Consider the following 19,635-nt stretch of genomic DNA (forward strand, 5'->3'; position numbering starts at 1 on the left):
ATTTTTAGCCGAGTTCTCCAAAACAAATTGATTTGCGGGCGACGTTAATTCTTTCGCGTTTCGGTTCAAGGATTTGAATCAAAACAAAGTATCCGACTTCTTTATGATGTTCGATTAAAATGCTTCACCGCTGGGTAAAAATCCACAAGTATGTGCGTTCGGCGCCGCCTCTGGCAGAGCGTTTTATTCTCGTGAGTATCAACCTCGGTATCAACGCTTAAAACATTCTGCCATCTCCAGCAAAAGAAAATCGATGCTGGAAATAATTTCTTGTGTAGCCCGAAAATTCATGAGGTTTTACCGTATTTTACAGAGAAAAATGTCTTTCTCAATTTGGAAATATTTTTGTAACCTTTGTGATTTTATCCCAAACATACGCCCAAAACGAATAGGGGTTGAGGAAATTCCACTGGTGTCAAAACGGGTATATCGTAAATTCCAATTTCTTCATTAAAATTAAAAATATTTTCACAATTTCCGATATTTTTTGAATTCTTCAGAATGACAATTTTAATGTCAACTTGCGATCTAGGCTAATACCATATTCTGAATATTTTTTTTATAACACCACTTTGTTAGAAAAACAAAACAGAAATATTTATATTGAAATTGCTATTAAAAGATTCGATTCGAAATACGGATTCTACTAAAATTCTCATGATGTTTTCTTATTGTGGAACTTTTAACTTTTTTTCGAATGTGTTCTCGAATATGAGCTAAATTTGTATTTCCAAATTGATTACCCTTTTCCAACGACTGTTATTGTGCGCACTTTTCACAAAATTGATACGCATGCGCCTAGGCCATCAGTTGATGCAATTTTTACTTTGCAATTCGTTTTTATTACATGAATATGGAACACTAGCAACAGAAATTTAATTTGCTGATTGTCGTCGCATCGCATTTTTCATGGTCCTCAAGTGAAAAGACAGCTTGCAGGTCGTTTGAGGTGGAGCAATAAAGCTTGCACAAGTAATATTACCCAGGGACACACAGCTAATCAATTTGTGCAAGAGAGAATTATTATCGGTATAGTTCGTAACGATATACCGTTTTTCCGACATAATCTTGTATTTAAGTTTGGTAAATTTTTATGAAAGTCTAACCCCAGGCCTAGCTCGCTTGGGTTTCTCTTTCCAGAACCGTACTTCGGTACTTCATGAATACAAATGCTGAAAGCTGACGGATTTGTGTAGAGTTTCATCGGTGAGATTCCTCGATTATTTTTTTTTTTTTTTGCGTTTGTGCAGAATGGTAGCGGACAATACTGTTTGGTGGAATATTGGAAATCAATTTTTCAAAAAAACATTTTTCAAATATATCTACAGTCATGTTTTCGTGGTTGTTCAATATGAAAGCCGAGATATACGAGCTGAAAAATTGCGGATTTTTGAGGCTGTCAACTCAATTCAAATGCAAATTGCACTATGTTAAGGTAAACATTTAATTTAAATTTAGCGGAAGCTTTAAGAAAATTAAATTTACACAAAATTACACAAACAATTTCTTATATGGAATTCGACTAGAATATCAGCTGATTCCTGATATAGTGTCACCACGAACTCATTGAAAATGCAAATTCATTACCTTCGGCCCTGGTTATTGTTCAATACGGACAATATTGGTAAATATATTCCACATGCTTTGTAAAACAAAGCCTTGCTGCCTTTAAAAAACTCGGATTATCAGACACTTTCAAAATGGCTCGCATAAAAAATCGTTTACGTGTATACGTGTATATATTTTCAATTATCCTGTTTTTTATTTTGCAGTTGTGTGTTTTTGGTAAAGTTGTATAATGCGAAAATTGAAAATTTCTTTGCTCCCCATTAACTAGCTCTATGAAGCAACAAGACCAGTTCAATACTTTTACCGGCAGAAATTACTTATAAGTATACTTCTTCACCACGTAAACTTTTAATTCATTCACGGTTTCCAGTCAATACGCAAAGTGAAGGTTATAAAATACAAACACTGGTTTTAACTTAATTACTTGCAACCAAGTACGAGCGTTGCGTCTTTATCTAACCTTTCGACCCTTCGATATCTCTTCCTTTTACTTCGCCGAATAATATTGTCTTTCTTTATACTTGCGACAGACCGGGTGATATGTCCGATTATCTTTTTGAGCGGCAAAGATCGATTTTGATTATGTAGTTAGATAGTAGCAATAAAGTAACTAGAATATGCCCAGCTTCGTTGGTCAAAACTTTATATAGCTCCGTGCCAAAAAGTCTTTATAGATATTTCAGGATTGTTGTTAATATTTATTATTATTAATATTATTATTGACCCGATAGAACTTTTCGGAGCTTTTAATATTGCATCTGTGGCACATTAGGCGGATCCCTTATAAAACCAATTTCATGTTATCGGACAAACAAACGCAAAAAAAGCTTACGCACGATGAAGTTGTAACGCGGGGCGCCAAAGGTGACGTCTTTCTTTATATCGCAAGTCTGTTAGCTAACTTCTCTCCACGTTTATGAACACACACGTCTTTTTTTGTCGAAAAACATCCCAAAATCGATTCGAGTTGTTATTTAACTCGACGTCCGGGAATGCAGTGACCGGGTAGATATCAACCGCGGAGGTTCGGGACGATATTTCCCAAATCAAGTTTCTATTACTTTTTAATTTTTTCGTGAAGTTTCTCCTTTACTTTTCCCGTTTGTAATCGTTTGTTTTTATCTGTCCCCCTTCCGTCTTTGGTCCGCTTTAGTGCCGGTCGTCGATGTGCTCCTGCGCACGTGTTTGTGCTTCGTTTTTTGTGCACACTTTGATGTATTCCTGTTGTCCGTGTTCCACCGGCGAGGGGGTAAGATTGCGTTTTTTTTTATTTTTGTGTTTTAGTGGCTTGGTCGTTGGACGCTACATTTTTTTTCTCGCCGGTTGTTTTGCGCTCTATTTAGTGAGCTTCGTTAGTTGCGTCTTTTTTTTCTGATTTCTGGGCTTACGCAGCTCCGCAGCTTTTCATTTAAAGGTTTGTTTTGCCAAATTGGCGTTAATAATTATATGTGCGTAAAATATGTGTTTAACTCACTTTTGCTGACAAGTGACTCACCAAAACACGATCTTTTCTGCAAGAACTTAAGGGAAGAAATCGCCACGCACGCCACTGCGCGTAGACGTGCTTTACGATATCACGAACCGGCCGTTGCCCAGGGTAAACAACGCATTATGGGATGAAATTACCCCATAAATTCAAGCCACTGGACATCTGTTTTAAGAAAATCTGAAAATTATTCATAAAATTTATATTTATCTATCGAAATGGTACAAAAGTCGAATAAAGTGGAAAATATTTAATAGTTAATAATGAACAATTCAAAATTATTTGTAATACGTGTTATATAAAATAAAAATATAATATTTAAGATATCCGTAAAATCCTTGTTTCTGGACCGATTTTTACGCCAGGTTTAATCCAGCAATTTACCTTTTTTTAAAATTTTCTATAGGCGTGCGTCATATGTATGAGTTTACAAGGCAATCATTGAATGAAAACATTTTTAACTTAAAAGTTTAAAGAATTTGTCCTTTTTCTGCCCTGCTATGTTCGATATATAACAATCCATAAAAAAAAATTCTGGATATGAATATACATAAATTATGTGTATGCGGATAGCAATCAATTATGAACAATTTTTCTCTGGACTTATTTTCGCATGCATAACTGTGAGAAGAAAATTGTTCTATTTCCGCCAAAGTGACTAAAACTTATCAGTTTCTTCAAATTATTGTCCCTTGAAACATAGTTTTTTTAACTAAATTGTTTTTTTTATGTTATCTGGCATCAGGAAAGTATTTTACTTTCCATTTGCGGAGACAACCGCATATTTTTCGTCACTTTTGCGGAAATGTTTTTCTTTTTCTCACTTGCGTCTAGCCTGCTCATTATTTTGAGGTGAATTTTAATCACTTTTGTTAACTATTGTGTATAAAAACGATTTTTCACCTTTGATGGTATTCATGAATTCCAAATATAAAGTGCCTTAAAATATACATTGAAACGGATCACCAAACTATAACTAAATAAAATTGGATTCATAATTGAGGGAACTTTTGCACGAAATAGTTCAAATTTTGCCCAGTTCGGGCCAGTAAAGTGGAAAAATATTGGTCGTGTTTTTGTTTGTCCAATTTCGATGCTTATCGGCTTATTCAGAGCTGGCAAAATTTTGACATTCGATTAATCCGCTGCCATAACGCGTAGAATAGAAACTAATAGAACACTGCGAAAATATAGTAAACATTTATGCGTTGTTGTTACATCATCGAGAGCATCTTTTTTTTTTTACTTTTCTACCTACGATTTCATAACTTGTTTGGCTAACAATCACACTTCGAACATTGTTGTCATTGCTTTCTGTTTTATTGCATACTTTGTAATTTTATCGCACGCTGTTTTTATTATACAAAGCAAAAGGCTCAGTCAGTGACTTTCTGGCGGTAATAAGTGTCTTTATGGTTGGTTAACACACTAACACTAAGCTGCTGGACACAAACGGGATAATTTATAGAGATCGATCGATTTTCAAAAATAAAATAGTGTGCAAAACCAAAGAAGTTTATTAACATTGCATACCATATTTTTTCTACTATCAACGTCAAAATACCACGCTAAAAATCTATCGAAAACATCCGATTGCTCCTAAACCCGTGACTTATCTTCCGAACAGGTCCGACTTGAAGACGGTTTTTCAATTTGTCTATTTTTTAACATAATATTTTTTTTTGTATTTTACCAGAATTGCCAAACTCTATGTGTTTATATGTATAATGTGTAAAACTATAGAAAAATATACAGGGTGTACGGAAATTAGACATGAACGTATAAAACATCTTATAGTCTAGATCCACCTTCTTTTCGTAAAAAATTTTTTTAAGTAATTGTACCAGTCATGTCTTCATCCGGCCTTCATTTTCAAAAATAAAAATGTTGACCCTAGTTTATAGAAACTTTTATCTCCATTTTTAAAACACCCTCCTTATAGACTTCAGAAATATACCTTTGCCACAACGCACGGATGGCTGAAAGAGTAAGTTTCGAAATTCCAAAAAATTTGGTTCCAAATAACCCTTTGACTGTCGGAAACAGTCCGCATATGTGCCGGTTTCAAGTGTCCAGCAATTTAGTTTTAATATCTAATTTTTTGGGATTTAAATTTTGCCAGATCCCCGAAAATTATTAAGTGTCCGATAACCATTCGTGCGTCTACCAGAATGAAATATTCAAAACGATCGTCGATTAAACTGACTTGGGCTCCATGGCCTGGCCGAGCTGGTTTCAACGGATATTTTTCTTGTTACAGCAACTGAAAGATGAACTGTGTGAGGTGGTCGCAGAGATGGAATCTCTCGACTCAGGAGAGGAGGGCAAGAACAGCAACAAGACCAAAATGATGTCAATCGGACGAAAAAAGTTTAACATGGACCCCAAGAAGGGCATAGAGTACCTAATTGAGAAAGGACTGCTGCAGGCAAGGCTCGGATTAGCGGCTTTTTAGTATATTACGGTTAACATTTATCGGTTCTTATAGAACACGGCGGAAAGTGTCGCGCAGTTCCTCCACAAAGGCGAAGGGCTAAACAAAACGGCGATCGGTGATTATCTGGGCGAAAGAAACGATTTCAACGAAAAGGTTCTCCAAGCGTTCGTCGATCTGCACGATTTCACCGATCTAATACTAGTCCAAGCATTAAGGTAATAAGTTTAACTGGAATTAATGTGCAGCACGCACACATACCGCCCACTTTTTTAGTAGAATTTGATCTTAGGAATTTCTTCGAATAACACTTTTAATATACAGGGTGTTTTCTAATGGAATGTCAATGTTTAAGGACGCGATTTTTGGGTCCATTTCAAAAAAAAAAACTTCATATGAACATATAACTTTTAGATACAGGATGGTAAAGTTTTCAAAAATAAATTGTATTTTTTTAATATTTGTGATACATTTTACCTTCATATTTTAATGAAATTTGGCACACATGTACTACAAGAGGCATTATTTATTAATATTATTATTGTTATTATTATATTATTATTGCTTACTTAAGTAATTGTCTATTTGTTTTATTTAAATTCTTCGAACTACGACAACGAAGTACGTAAACTTAAATAAATAAAATAAATTTAAATAAGAATCGTTTATTATTTATCTTGCTGTTAGGATGTTATGTTATTTAATTAAGACTGTAAAAATAAAAAGGAACAGCCTTCTAATATATTTTTTTCTGAAGGACGCTAGTTGGTAACTAAAAACTAGATATTTTGTTTTAGATAGATATTTTATTTTTCACAAAAAAGTTCTCGATTTAACCAGTGCAGTGGCGACCTAATTCACCACAATAAATATTATTTTAAAATAATGACATTTGCATTCGTTTAAGAGCAGATTTGATCTCTTATTTTTTTTTTTAGCCCGTCGCATGGTTTTCACTCAAAAATAGAAACTAATTTCTTTGCAAACTGTCATATTAACATCATATTAACAAAATTGTTATGACCATGCAGAGAAGAGGTTTTTATTTTTTAAGCGAAAACCGTACATCTGATTAAAAAAAATTCAAGAAATTAAATTTCTTTACAAATGTCGATGTCGATGTCTGCCAAAATAGGCAGGTGAAATGCCTTGCGCCCGCCACTGGTGTATTTTTAAAAAATGTGGTGCACTAAATAATGCTTCTTGATACAGAGTATGTGTGTGCCAAATTTCATTAAAATATCATTACAGCTTACAGATATTAAAAAAATATATTTTCTTTTTGAAAATTTTACCACCTTGTATCTCAAAAGTTCAAACATTTAGGACCCAAAAATTGCTCGCTTATTTATTATAAAACAAAAACTTATTTATTATAAAACATTTATTTATAAAACACAGAATAAAATTACTATAGGGTTCAAAATAAGATTTTTCGAAATTCACGTATTTGGTTTGTTTATTACAAATAATGTAATTTGAAATTGATACTACGTCCTTTAGTATTTTTAGGTTTTTTATTGTTCTAATTGGTACTCGTTTTCGAAAAAAAAAACAATTGAAAACCGGAATTTCGTCAATTGTCAGTGAAATGACGTAATAGCCATGATTAAAGTTTTAGTTAGCAGTCAGAGCATTACATAGGCATCCCGTGTAGCGTGTTGTTTGGGGCCCGTAAATACTGCATTTTTGAGATTATTTTGAATGAACGAGTCTTATTGCTTGAAAGCAAGTTTTGAAATGAGTCGCGTATTTTGTCTTCAAAAGTGTCTGTATTATCAGCCTAGAAAAGGCATCTGTCTATCTGCTTGGTATATGGTAGGCGTTCAAATGTTTTTGTTTATCTTTAAGGCAATTTCTCTGGAGTTTTCGGTTGCCGGGCGAAGCGCAGAAGATAGACCGTATGATGGAGTGCTTCGCAAAGAGGTACTGCGACTGTCAAGGGGACAGCAATATTTTTACGAACTCGGATACGTGTTACGTGCTGTCGTTCGCAATCATAATGCTGAATACCAGTTTGCACAATCCCAGCGTGAAGGAGAAACCGACCATAGATCAGTTCATTAATATGAACCGCGGCATCAATCAGGGACAGGATTTACCCAGGGAATTATTAGTTGTAAGTTTGGATTATAAACGTAATCGGTTGTTTCCGCTACGGGTTGTTCGTTTCGTACAATACGGTTTCAGTTTTTTTATAAAAAACCCAATCTTTATGAAGTCGTTGTAATGATTATCTCACGATTTTCAAAATATGCTTTTTTTCTTAAATCTGAATACAGACTTTTGGTTTCTGTATTTACGTTTCTTAAGCGCTGGTAAATTTTCAATTTACATTTTTTGTCATTTTGAATATAAAGTATTAGTAATATTAAAATAAACATTAAAGGTTCTGGAGAACTATCGAAATGAACCTAATGCTGGTTTATCAGGAATTGTGTTAATCGTTTTTCGTTTGTAAACCTGAGGTTTGTTTGGGGTTAATCATTGTTGATTATTCTTATTAATTTTCTCCAAATTCGGCATAATAGGCGAATTTTCAAAATAAATATTTTCCTTCACAAATAGTGACAAATCATATCCGTATGTTAAAACCCGTAGTGTTTAGCTATGCAATAATACAAAAATTGAATATCAAGATGTTGGAGACATATTTTAAATGTGATCAATACTGGCGTTTCGAATTTCCGTTGTCTAAAAAACGTTTTTTGTAATGTAACGTTTTTAGACAATGGAACTTCGACCAGAACAGTCCTTGTCTACCTTTAGCAAAACATATTTCAAATGTTGAAATCATACTTTTTTCTTATAAATTTATATACACTAATTTAAACAAAATTAATAGATACACTATGAACAACTTTTAGGAACTAACTTTTAAATAATTAGAAATCTTTAGTTTTAATTTTGTTTTTCCGGTGTCCATTTTCCTAACGTAATACTTAGCTGCTAAAATATGACAATTATACTCAATTGGACACAATAGCACATTTAGTATAGCACACATACAAGTTTATTTTAACAGGTAACTAAAAAAAATAAAACTAAAGATACATGCTTTGTATTTCGAATAGCTCTTATGAGTTATATATTTTCGAAAAGCTAAAAATAATCCCAATAAAATGATTAAGGCATGCAAGGCGTTCGATTAAATCAAAACAAAAGTTAGTTTATATAGCAACATTTCTGAAATTCGGTTTTGATAAGTTAACGCACTACCGAACTACACAGGGTGTCTAAAAAATTCAAATCACCCTGAAATAAAACAAAATGAAATAAATTTATATAAAAATTTAGACAATGACATTTAACGCACTACCGAACTACACAGGGTGTCTAAAAAATTCAAATCACCCTGAAATAAAAGAAAATTAAATAAATTTATAGAAAAATTTAGACAATGACATGGAAAAAAAATCAATTTTGATAGACGGCTACCAAAATTTGTTTCGCCATTACATTAGACTTTTCTTGTTTGGACCAAAAATGATCGTTCAAAAAAAAATTTTTTTTCGTCGCGTATAGCGCTGCGGAAGTATTATCAAAAAAAAAAATGTTATTGTTAATTTCGCAGAGTTTATACGAAAGCATCAAGGCAGAACCGTTTAAAATACCGGAGGACGACGGTAACGACTTGATGCACACTTTCTTCAACCCCGACAAAGAGGGCTGGTTGTGGAAGCAGGGAGGCAGATACAAGAGTTGGAAACGGAGATGGTTCATACTAAACGACAACTGCTTGTATTATTTCGAGTATACGACTGATAAAGAACCGAGGGGGATCATTCCGCTTGAAAACATATCGATACGAGAGTGCCAGGACCGTCAAAAGCAGTACTGTTTCGAACTGTATGCCAGCGGAGGGGCGGATTTTATTAAGGTAAGATTTTGGAGACAATCTCTACGTTGTTTAATTTATAGACAAATCAACCATAGATATGCGTAACCTATTCGATAAAAAAGAAACCTGCAAATTCCGGAATTTCAATAGCAAAAAAAAATCAAGATATACGAACTATTTTGTTTTAAATTCCTAAACATCTAAACAAACAAGAAGGAAAGAGTTTAAAATAAAAATAGTAAGTTTATCAAGTCTTAAACGCAAAAAAAATCCTCGTATTTTATTACCATTTTTTTTAATTGTAACTAATGTAAAAAGTATTCTTTTTTTTTGTTATGTTAGATACATACATGACAGTTTACCATATTTTATTATGGGGTTCGTGTTCCATAATGATACGCCATAAAGTATCGTTGATTAAACTCCTGAAAAAAGAAAGATATTTAGCCATATATGATTTTGTAAAATGTTTTTGAAGATGGGGATGATGATTACTAGTGATACCTTCTAATAAAAAAAGGTAATGTGTGTTTATTTCGTTTTTCCAGATAATTGCATTGTAATATTTTATTTCAAATGAAATCGCTGGCTCAAAAACAGTTCAGAAAGTGTAGGATATGGATTAGAAATGAATTGAATGAAGGAAAAGGTATTTTAACGTTATTTTAAAATGGAATCCAAGATAAGTTTAAAGGGCACCTCGTATATGCCCAAAACAAATTCAAGATAAAAGTCTCATCATCATCTATTTTAAAATTATCGTAATAACAAGAAAATTATGACATGAAATACCCTAGGGCGTAATAACTAGCGCCCCCTACAGAGTATGAAAAGAACAGAAGCTATTCGCAGTCTCAAAAAAAACCCAATCCAAGTTTTCACGTCGATATTAAAATTTACAAAAAAAAAATAAAAACTGCTGGAGAAATAAAGAAATAACAATTTTGTGAACTAAACACCCTGTATTTCACTAGTGAGCGATATTGTCTGAAATATTTGACTCAATATCATTATTTTCACGAGTCTTGTTACTTTCGAAAAATCGATGAAGTGGATTATTTTCGAAAGTATACGCGCTCCTAACTTAACTCGAGATCCCGGTAACGGTACTTCCTACGGGACCCCCATTGGTACAGAAATGATCAGCGTCGAAAAAAAGATTTTTTTTGTCTCTCCGTTCTCTGTTCCACGCTTCAAATTTTGCTCATTTTTAACCGCCCACAGGGTGCATAAGATATATAAAAATGGCTGCATTCGAGCTTTGGCGACCATCTTTTTTTTTTCGATTTTCGACAATTTTTTGGACGTTGCTATGAAACACGATAAGTTTCCGAAATTTGAAGCAATCGACTTCAAATTTGGCAGACGGGTAGCGCTTGGTCCACTAATGGAACCTATTGAAATTGGTTGGGGGGTCGGGAAGTATTTTAAAAAATTTAAAAATCGCGTTTGCAAGGGTCCAAGAAAAAAATCATTTTTCGAAAACGGTTTACGTGACCGAAAAAATTCTTAAATGTATAGAATAAAATTTCATTTCTGAAAGTTTTTCAAAAATGTACACGGTGCGTCGCAAATTCAAAAAAAAAACTGAAAAATGGGTCCCCTTATTATTGAAGGTTGGCTATAACTTAAACACGAAGCTAAAACTTTTGTATTTAAGGTTTTCACCTGTTGTACAGGGTGTTCCAGATATTAAGTGCTATATTCAAAAATTGACAGGTGTCTTAAATTTGCAGCTATCGACTTCAGATTTGGAAGAAAGGTAGAAGTCCAATCTCGCAAAGTATTTGTGAAAATTTTTTTTGGTATCTTTTGACTTCCAGGAATAAATTATTTTCTCGAAAACTATTAACCCGATCGGCAAAATTTGTGAACCAGGAAATGCGGCAGATCCGGGACCATAACCTTTATTTCAGGCATTTTTTCCATTATATACAGGGTTTTTCAATTATAGGCAAAAATCGAAAAGACCCTGAAAATCGTTCTTTTCCCTATTAAATTATTAGCCGTAAATCAAAATTCGTAAAAAATATGGTCAATTGGTTTAAACAGTGTTGTAGACCACATCAAGAGCTACAATTTTCGAGATATTTGAAAAAATCCAAATTAAAGTCACCTTTTCTCGCCTTCAATCTAGACGCGATGAGGTTATATACTATTAGCACGGTTTCAGAAAACAAGTATTTTCTTGAAAACCACTTACTCCATTGGAAAATATCATATTCCAGGAAACGTGGGAGATCTAGGGCTATATTTCGAAACATTGTTTGAATTATATACAGGGTGTGTCCTTTATGGGCAAAAATATCTAAAACATCCTAAAAATTTCCGTTTTGTGGGTAAATTGTTAGGGATAAATGAAAAACTGCTAAAGATCCGTTAAATTGATTTGAACAGTATCGTAAACTGTGTCGAGAGAGAGTTTCAGGTTTCGTTAATTATACAGGGCGCCCGAGATATTCGAAAAAATATTCGACAAACGTAAAAATTTTTATATTTAACAAAGTTTGCCACAACTTTGAAATTCGCCGATACTTGAAAGACACTTTATACAGGGTGTATGCACAATAAAATTACATCTATTTTGCGAAAGTTTCATACTGGTCCACAGGAGCACGATGGAAAAACAATGCGTCCCTATACCACAAGAAACCGCGAATCTTTTTTTTATAATGTACAAGGTGTTTCATTAAAAATGTTATTCTTAATCATTTTCAAGTCGGACAGCCTGTATCAAATAAATAATAATTTATAACATATTGCTATACATATTTGGCATTTTAAAAAAATCTAATTAATTTCAGGCATGTAAGACTGATTCAGAAGGCAAAGTAGTAGAAGGCAAACACACCGTTTACCGCATGTCGGCCAGTAGCGACGAAGAACGAAAGGAGTGGATCCAACGGCTCACCCAAAGCATAAGTCATAATCCGTTTTACGATATGCTGGCTAGTCGAAAGAGAAAAGCTCAATTCGCCAAAAACTAAAACGATCTTTGGTATTGGTGTGTGTATTATCCCGGAGCTTTGTAATTTGCAAACATTTTTTAAAAATGTTACAAGGAATTGATTTTGAACGAAGACTGTAGAGGGTCGCCCAAGTTTCTATTTAAGTGCAACGAATTCGCAATGTACAAGTTGAGGTTGTACATTTTATATCTATTAAAAATCTGTCAATTGCAACGAAAAAGTTGAATTCGCTAAAAATCCAGCTCACATTGACCAGATAACTTCTTCTCACAACTTTATTTATTCTGTCTTAATCTGAAAGTAAACAGGATCGGTTTTGAGAAACTGCTAAACTCTTTCATCTATGTAGAATATGAAAAAGGAAGTGCCTATAAGAAAGAATTTATTTATTTATAATAATTTCCTACCTTAAGGTCTCCAATGTAAAAATGATTTTGTATTTTCATTTAATATTTAGCATTTTTCTGGATGTTCTATAAAATGGTCGCCAAATATTTTTGCTGCTTTTTGATTTTGCTTATACATCTATGATAGGTTTTTTGTACCTGTTAATATAGATTATGTTCAATAGCAACCTAGATTGATTCTAGGCCAAAAATAATTTTTGTTTTGCAGTTCATGCCGCAAAAAGTGAAGAAATGTTAAGCGATTCAATTTCATTCAATTAATGTTTTGTTTTACTATTTAGCACTCTAGTTCAACTATTTATTAATAGATTAGTAGATTTATGTTTCCTTTTACGAAACAATAATCAACCTTATGAGCTTTCAAAGTAACCAAACCATTTTATATCATTAATATTACAACAGAAATCAAAATTGGTATTTATTAAGAAAAGGAAATAATTTGAATTTGAAATTATCCTTTATGTGATAATTAATTTAATAATTTCTGCTTTGATTTAAGATTTTTGTTACTAGTCGTAGTAATTTTTCAAATTAGTCTATTATTGTTGGGCACTCTTTTTATTTATTTATTTTAGAGTGTAAAGAGTGAATTATAATTAAGGCAAGGGAATCAATCCTTCCACTATAGTATAAACATTTTAATATTGGTAAGTAAATTAATTTAAGTAATTGTTGCAATATTGTTGTATATACGGTTGTTTTTTTTTTGTCATTCTTTTTAGCAGTGTATAATGTATATAATTATTTATACACACCTAGTAATTGTTTTGTATAGTTGTGTAAATAAAATTTGTGAATTTCCTAGTAACTTTTATTATTTATAAAGACCTCTGTACCTAAAAAAAACAGAATAGTGCTGCCGAATTTAAGAAATATGCATTAGTCCGAAGCATCATATCTGACTGAATAGCTCACCCTGTATCACTCTATTTTTGCCTTATTTATCTTCAAACATTGCTTAAGTTATGAAGTGGAGAGCTTTGCGTCAACTTATTAAAGAAAAAATTAAATATGTAAAAGCTGTAGAGTCCTTGATAATTGAAATAAGTTAAAGGAAGGGGAAACAATACACCTAAACATGTTTTATTACTTTTACGTAGTACATAACACCTAATCAAACAAGCAATGAAATCTGCATAAATTTAGACCAAAGTAACAAAAGACATTAATTTTAGGAAAATTTCTAGACATTGTTAGACAAAGGTAATATCAATCCAGAGGGTAATAAATAGATTAGGGAAAGCTACTATAAATACTACACACCTAAGTAGGAACCATGTTAATAACACAAACTTAAAAAAATTCAATTCATTCTAAATACCCTGAACACATTTTAAAATAGATCCTTGTAGAGGAAAACATATATTCAAAGAATCCTGGCATAATAATTACTATTAAAAACTGAACAACTATGGGACTGCGGTGGAGATCTCTACATCGCAATCTACCAATTCTCCAAAATCTATAGGATCTGTCTGAATAGACTGATCTTTTACATCAAAGTTTAAAATTTCAGAGGGTACCTGAGCCCGATGTTTCATGCGATGAATTATTAAACTGTACTTAAACTTAAATTCAGACTTACAAATATCACAATAAAACAATTTTCTACTGAAATGACCCAGCTTATGACAGGCCACAGTGGAAACCCGTTTTAGGCGTCTTTTACAATGCCTACAAAATCTCTGATGGTATCGAGTTTTAACCCCCTTGCAGTCATGGGTTTTTAAGGAAGTTTTGTACTGGAACCTTCTATGGCATGTTTTGCACTGGAGTTTCCATTTAGTGTGGGAATATTTCTTATGAATTCCCAATGAGTCCCGCGTTTTAAAAGTTTTACTACATAGCTGACACTGAAAGGGTCTAATATTTGAGTGGGTAATCATGTGCTTTCTTAGGATTGACTGCTTCTTAAAAGTTTTCTGACACAGTCTGCATTCAAACGGGCGTTTATCTGAATGTATAGGCATGTGCTTATTAACACTTTGCTTGGTTCTAAATGCCTTATTACATATGCTGCACTTGTAATTTTTCACATCTGAATGAACCATGGTATGATCAGTTAAATCTCTTTTTGAAGAAAAGGCTTTATCACACAATTGACATTTAAACTTTTTGTAATCATCCTGGTGCCTTTTGACATGAGCCTTTAGGTATCTAATGAAGTCAAATTGTTTTCCACAAAGATTACACACCAATTCATTTTTATTTTGAATTTCCATGTGACTTTTCTGATGGTTGTTTAGTGATTTATCATCAAAGAAAACCAAACTGCATAAATTGCAGGTTCTGGGCTTGTGCATTTTTTCCACATGCTCCTTCAAATTTATATAAAACGTTTTGTTGAGGCAATATTCACAAGTACCTAAAATAGTCCATTTATCTCAAAAGAACAATTAAATTAAAAGTTTTAGCTATAGAAATTGTAAAATTCAGACAACATATTTTTTTATACCTGTCTCTTTCATATCAACATGTTTCTTCTTATGTTCCTCAAACTTTTCATGGTCAGTAAATGTTTCATTGCAAAAGGGACATTTTGTGCTATCTTCATCCCTATGAATGGTCTTGTGTTGTTGTAAAGCCTGTCGACTAGTAAAAGCAGAATAGCAATAATTGCACTGAAATGACCGGACCGTCTCATGCATAACTCTTACATGTCGTCGGTGACTAGCGCCTGTTCCAAAAGTACCATTACATATCTTAAAATATATGAAATAAAAAACTGCATCAGGAGTTTAGGTCCATCAACGTTTACCTTACATTTAAACCTTTTTATTCCTGTATGTACAACTTCATGTTCTCTAAGAGTATGAACTTGCTTAAAAGCCTTTCCACATTCGGTACACATATAAGGTCTCTCATCTGAATGTACACGACAATGCAATTTTGTTTCCCGCAGGCTAGCAAAAGCTTTATTGCAGGTTTGTTCTGGACATAAAAAAGGCTTAGCAACCATGTGCTTCCTCACATGGCCCACAAACTGAAATCGATTTTTCACAAATTCACCACAAACGAAACATTTATGATTGGTGGAATGTATCATTTGGTGAATTTTTAGTTCCTGATCGCTGACAAATTTTGAGTTACAAATAACGCATTCCGGAGAGATTTCTGGCGTATCAATTTCGCAATTATTATAATTGAAATGGTTATTTCGGGAATCAATAAGTGAATCTTCATCTTCGGGCTCTTCCTTGATAGTTAAATCCATGTTAATTTTCAGTAAGTTCCCAAATAGAAAATTTAAACTAATTTTTTGCGTATTGGTAATTTAGATATTCTTTCCAGGATCACTTTAGACGTGCAAAACATTATGTTCTTAATGTTAAATGGGCTTTTTTCATCAAAGAAAATTATTGGATTTTTATTACTGTTTGTCCAGAGACCGTGACACTGAACACAGAACCGATTCTTGTCAACCACAGAATAGATAAACTGGTTGGGCGAATGCCCATAGAAGTCGTACGGAACCGTCCCAGTTCAAAAAATTTGTCCGTAAGAATGAAAGTCAATCAGCTTAGCTCTATTTAAAAATGAAATATATCAAATATCACAAAAATTTCATAGTTTTGGTCAGTTTTAATAAACAAAATTAGGACTTCAAGGAATCTAAAAAATACCAAGTAGTAATAAAAATGTTTAATCCCTTAATTTCGAAAAGGTGTAAAATGTGTTTGATGAAAACTGCAAAAAAAACACAAAAGTTAAGAAATTAAAAATCAATTTCGCCAAGCACATCATCAAGTCCATCATTTAAGGCCTCATCCAAATCACTAGCACTGCTAGTTTTCTTCTTTGGGGATGTGAAATAAGATGATATATTTAAAGTATTGGCCACGGTTATAGGTTCAATGACACTTATATTTAGCCCATCCGTTATTACATCCGCTTTGCAGGTATCTTGTTTCCTCACTGATGCATTATCAAGCGATTTTTTGCACAGACCAAATTCACTCAAACTTTCTTCTTTTTCTTTTAATAGCGGCCAAATTGAATCGTCGGCAGTGCCATCTGCCAACAGATATTGTACTAAAACAGTATTTTCTTGACCAATTCGATGCGCTCTAGCTTCAGCCTGGCTTAAAATCTGAAATAGAAAACGAGAGAGGAAAATTAGGGCACCTATAACCTATAAGATGAATTTGTTCCCACTAAGATGACTGAACAATTGACAATTTAGTGCCTTATCAAATCTAATCAGAGTTGTTGGAACCATATAACTACTAGATATAGAGAAACCCTGCTTTTATTAAAATCAAAGAATTAAAAGTAAAACATGTTGGTCACTTACAAATATGGACTTGAGGGCTTCCATAAAATAGTTATAAAAATCTAACTGAAAACCACTCAACACTACACAAAACAAAAATGAAATAGAAAGTAAACAAAATAACTTTGATGGAAGTCCCCAGTCAGAAGTTGCAAACTGGTTCATTTTTCGCAAATTAAGTGTTTCGTATGATTGAAACTGAAATTTTTTAATGCCAAAAATGCTATGACAACATTTTAAAAAAATAAAGAATAAGAGATTATTACTACCATAGGGAAATGTTAAGTAAGTTCATATTATTATTGGCTGCTGCAAGTTTCCTTTAGCACTCACATTCTGACCATCTGTTGAAACATAACAGGCATCAAACGGATTGTTTTAATATTGGTGATGATTCATAGGCATATATATAGTCACACTAGTTATTTCAGGGAATAAAATTCAGACCATTTGTAGGTAGAGTTCTCCAAACTATATACATATTAGTGTACTTTTTATAAAGTTATATACCAGATTATGTTGTAAAAACGGTATATAGTTTGTAGGTTTTAACTGATTGATACTTACAGTGGGATTCCAATGTAGTTCTGCAAATACTACCAACTGAGCTGCCGTTAAGGTGATGCCCGCATTTGCGGCCATTATAGATAAAATGGCACAAACATAGGTGGGGTCTTGCTGAAACTTATCCACAAAGAACTTCCTTTGATCGCTTGTTGTGTTACCATCTATTCTTATGTAGTTAACATTTTTCCTTTTTATTAAATCTTCTATGGCATTTAACATCACATGGTGATGGGCAAACACCAAGAACTTTTGCGCCCTTTCCAGTATTTGCAATATATAGGAACTGAAAAAATACAGTCAAACATTTTTCAGTATTAGCATTATTTTTAAAAATCTAACTAACCACACTGATGGTATCTTCATTTTGGCAGTCTCGGCAAAAAATGTTAATAAGGCGGCATGTTTTTCATGACCCTTTTCTTTTTTGTATTTTGTGGCAAGTGCCTCTAAGCACCTTTTATCCTGCTCACTGAATTTTTCTAAATGCAGGTCTAGCTTTACAACTTCCTGTGTTTTATTGGGAAGCATTTTTAGTACATCTTCTTTTGTTCTTCTAATCATGAACTTTTTAAGCAGAATTATTTCTAGTTCCTGAAGGTTTGACTTACCTTAAAGTTATAATGTCAAATGATATAAACTGTTTCAGAAAAAATTTTTGGATACATACCCAGATCATCCCATCCCCACGGCGTTTTTTTTCTATCACAATACCTCAGTGCATAATCATTAAACATTCCAAAAAATTTATCATCTATCAGGACTAGCTGTTGATACAGTTCACATGGCCTCGATAATGCAGGAGTTCCACTTAACAAGACAACGCGTTTAGCTTTTTTTGCCAATTTGGTAGCCGCCTGAGAGGATTTTGCTTTAAAACTCTTTAAATTATGAGATTCGTCTATAATTATGCAGCCAAATCCCCTGTCTAAAAGCTTATCACAACATCTTTGCATTAAATCGTGACTAAGTATGAGAATCTTAGACTCTCCAATGTAGTCCTTGCTGGATGACATATATTGAATATGCATTATAGACACAGAGGGCAGATATTTAAAAATTGTGTCCTCCCATACATTTCTATAAAACCATATTTGTGGAATAATCTATAAACATTCAATTTACTTACTTCATTGAAGCTGTTGTAACAATCAATAAAGGCCAATCTTGCTGATAATAGTTCATGATTGCCAAAGCTTGAAATGTTTTGCCAAGGCCCATATCATCTGCAATCATACATCTACCAGATCTTTCAATACCAAATCTAAAATAAAAGAATTTGTTAGGAAAGTAAAATTTTTAATTTTTAAAATTCTGTGCATTACTTTAAACCTTCCATCTGAAAGGGTAACAAAGTTCTATATAATACAGGGTCTATTTTATTTTTATCAATATCACAGTCTTTAATAAGTGACTTTATGCATTTTACAACAAATTGAGGTAATGCTTTAATAGTAATTGTTTCATGTGACTGAAGCTGACGTAATTTGGACAATAACAAATCATAATCATTGACATGAAAATTCCACACCCGAGTATTTGGATCTAAAACATGGAATCACTATCATATACAGGCTTCAAAGTAGAATCTAATCATTTTTACCATAATATCTAGAAGGAATTGTTTTAAAAATATCAATAATCAAAGTAGAAAACGTCGAAAATGTAACATTAAATCTCTCAGGTGAAATCAAATTTATTGTGATAGTAAGCAATTTGTCTTTGCCATAAAAAGCGATAGTATTATTTTTTGCATCAGAAACCTTCGTGTAGGGTTTCACACTATGAGGGACTGCTTTATTTGCCGGTTGGGGGCTACTTTTAAAGCTAAATTTAAATGGTGATTGCTGAACTTTAACTGGACTGTTTCGTTTCTGTGCCAATCTTTGGATAGCCTCTTGTTTTTTCCTTTCTATCTCGGCGGGAGAACATGACATTTTCATTACAGTTCGCGATTACTATTTACTACTTTTAACATGCAAAATTTTGAAAGATATTCTTAAATCCTGACAGCTGTACTGTAGAACGTAAACATTAAGCAGAGTAAACTTGTTAATATTTGTGGTTAAGTCCAGATGACAGAAGTTTGAAT

At 33.0% G+C, this 19,635-nt stretch overlaps 3 protein-coding genes across 13 annotated transcripts in view; 1 reads left to right on the plus strand and 2 right to left on the minus strand.

Annotated features, from left to right (window-relative positions):
* The window catches only part of LOC132700052 (cytohesin-1), a 73,639-nt gene extending 59,754 nt beyond the window's left edge, over window positions 1–13,885 (plus strand). For 6 of the 10 annotated variants that reach the window (XM_060667159.1, XM_060667160.1, XM_060667161.1 and 3 more), the window contains 5 exons: window positions 5,316–5,483; window positions 5,544–5,707; window positions 7,341–7,608; window positions 9,064–9,369; window positions 12,135–13,885. In XM_060667159.1, the coding sequence (XP_060523142.1) occupies window positions 5,316–5,483; window positions 5,544–5,707; window positions 7,341–7,608; window positions 9,064–9,369; window positions 12,135–12,317 (1,089 nt within the window). In that variant the 3' untranslated portion in view covers window positions 12,318–13,885. Of the gene's footprint in view, window positions 1–2,722; window positions 2,819–5,315; window positions 5,484–5,543; window positions 5,708–7,340; window positions 7,609–9,063; window positions 9,370–12,134 lie in introns of all 10 variants that reach the window. The other 4 variants (XM_060667152.1, XM_060667155.1, XM_060667156.1 and 1 more) reach the window with 1 other exon arrangement.
* Window positions 9,446–16,118, minus strand: LOC132700051 (zinc finger protein OZF-like). Of its 2 annotated transcripts, XM_060667151.1 has the most exons (4): window positions 15,465–16,118; window positions 15,162–15,408; window positions 14,292–15,071; window positions 9,446–9,755 (listed from the first exon to the last, which is right to left on the minus strand). In XM_060667151.1, coding segments are annotated over exons 1-4 (1,485 nt in total). In that variant the 5' UTR covers window positions 15,921–16,118; the 3' UTR covers window positions 9,446–9,753. The 2 variants fall into 2 exon arrangements, with proteins under 2 accessions (XP_060523134.1, XP_060523133.1); XM_060667150.1 differs by lacking the exon at window positions 9,446–9,755 and having other exon boundaries at window positions 13,902–15,071.
* A 236-nt stretch (window positions 16,119–16,354) lies between these two features.
* LOC132699362 (SWI/SNF-related matrix-associated actin-dependent regulator of chromatin subfamily A-like protein 1) lies at window positions 16,355–19,586 on the minus strand. The gene is made up of 7 exons (XM_060666023.1): window positions 19,147–19,586; window positions 18,869–19,088; window positions 18,673–18,807; window positions 18,214–18,623; window positions 17,890–18,154; window positions 17,547–17,829; window positions 16,355–16,796 (listed from the first exon to the last, which is right to left on the minus strand). Exons 1-7 carry the CDS (start codon window positions 19,484–19,486, stop codon window positions 16,422–16,424), a joined length of 2,028 nt encoding a protein of 675 aa, XP_060522006.1. The 5' UTR covers window positions 19,487–19,586; the 3' UTR covers window positions 16,355–16,421.
* Between the last annotated feature and the right edge of the window lie 49 nt (window positions 19,587–19,635).

Source organism: Cylas formicarius, unplaced genomic scaffold (assembly GCF_029955315.1).
Source record: "Cylas formicarius isolate icCylForm1 unplaced genomic scaffold, icCylForm1.1 PGA_scaffold_3__17_contigs__length_32017465, whole genome shotgun sequence".
In the NCBI taxonomy this organism is placed as follows: Eukaryota; Metazoa; Arthropoda; class Insecta; order Coleoptera; family Brentidae; genus Cylas; species Cylas formicarius.

Bases quoted from the DNA above. Each gene is read 5' to 3' on its own strand.
- LOC132700051 (XM_060667150.1), bottom strand. From the start codon at position 15,920: ATGGATTTAACTATCAAGGAAGAGCCCGAAGATGAAGATTCACTTATT. The intron at 15,409-15,464 runs GTAAACGTTGAT...ATATATTTTAAG, and splicing joins TAAAAAGGTTTAAATGTAAG to ATATGTAATGGTACTTTTGG. The intron at 15,072-15,161 runs GTATAAAAAAAT...GGACTATTTTAG, and splicing joins TGTTGATATGAAAGAGACAG to GTACTTGTGAATATTGCCTC.
- LOC132699362 (XM_060666023.1), bottom strand. From the start codon at position 19,486: ATGAAAATGTCATGTTCTCCCGCCGAGATAGAAAGGAAAAAACAAGAG. The intron at 18,808-18,868 runs GTAATGCACAGA...CTTTTATTTTAG, and splicing joins TTTCAGATGGAAGGTTTAAA to ATTTGGTATTGAAAGATCTG. The intron at 17,830-17,889 runs GTTAGTTAGATT...GTATTTTTTCAG, and splicing joins ATGAAGATACCATCAGTGTG to TTCCTATATATTGCAAATAC.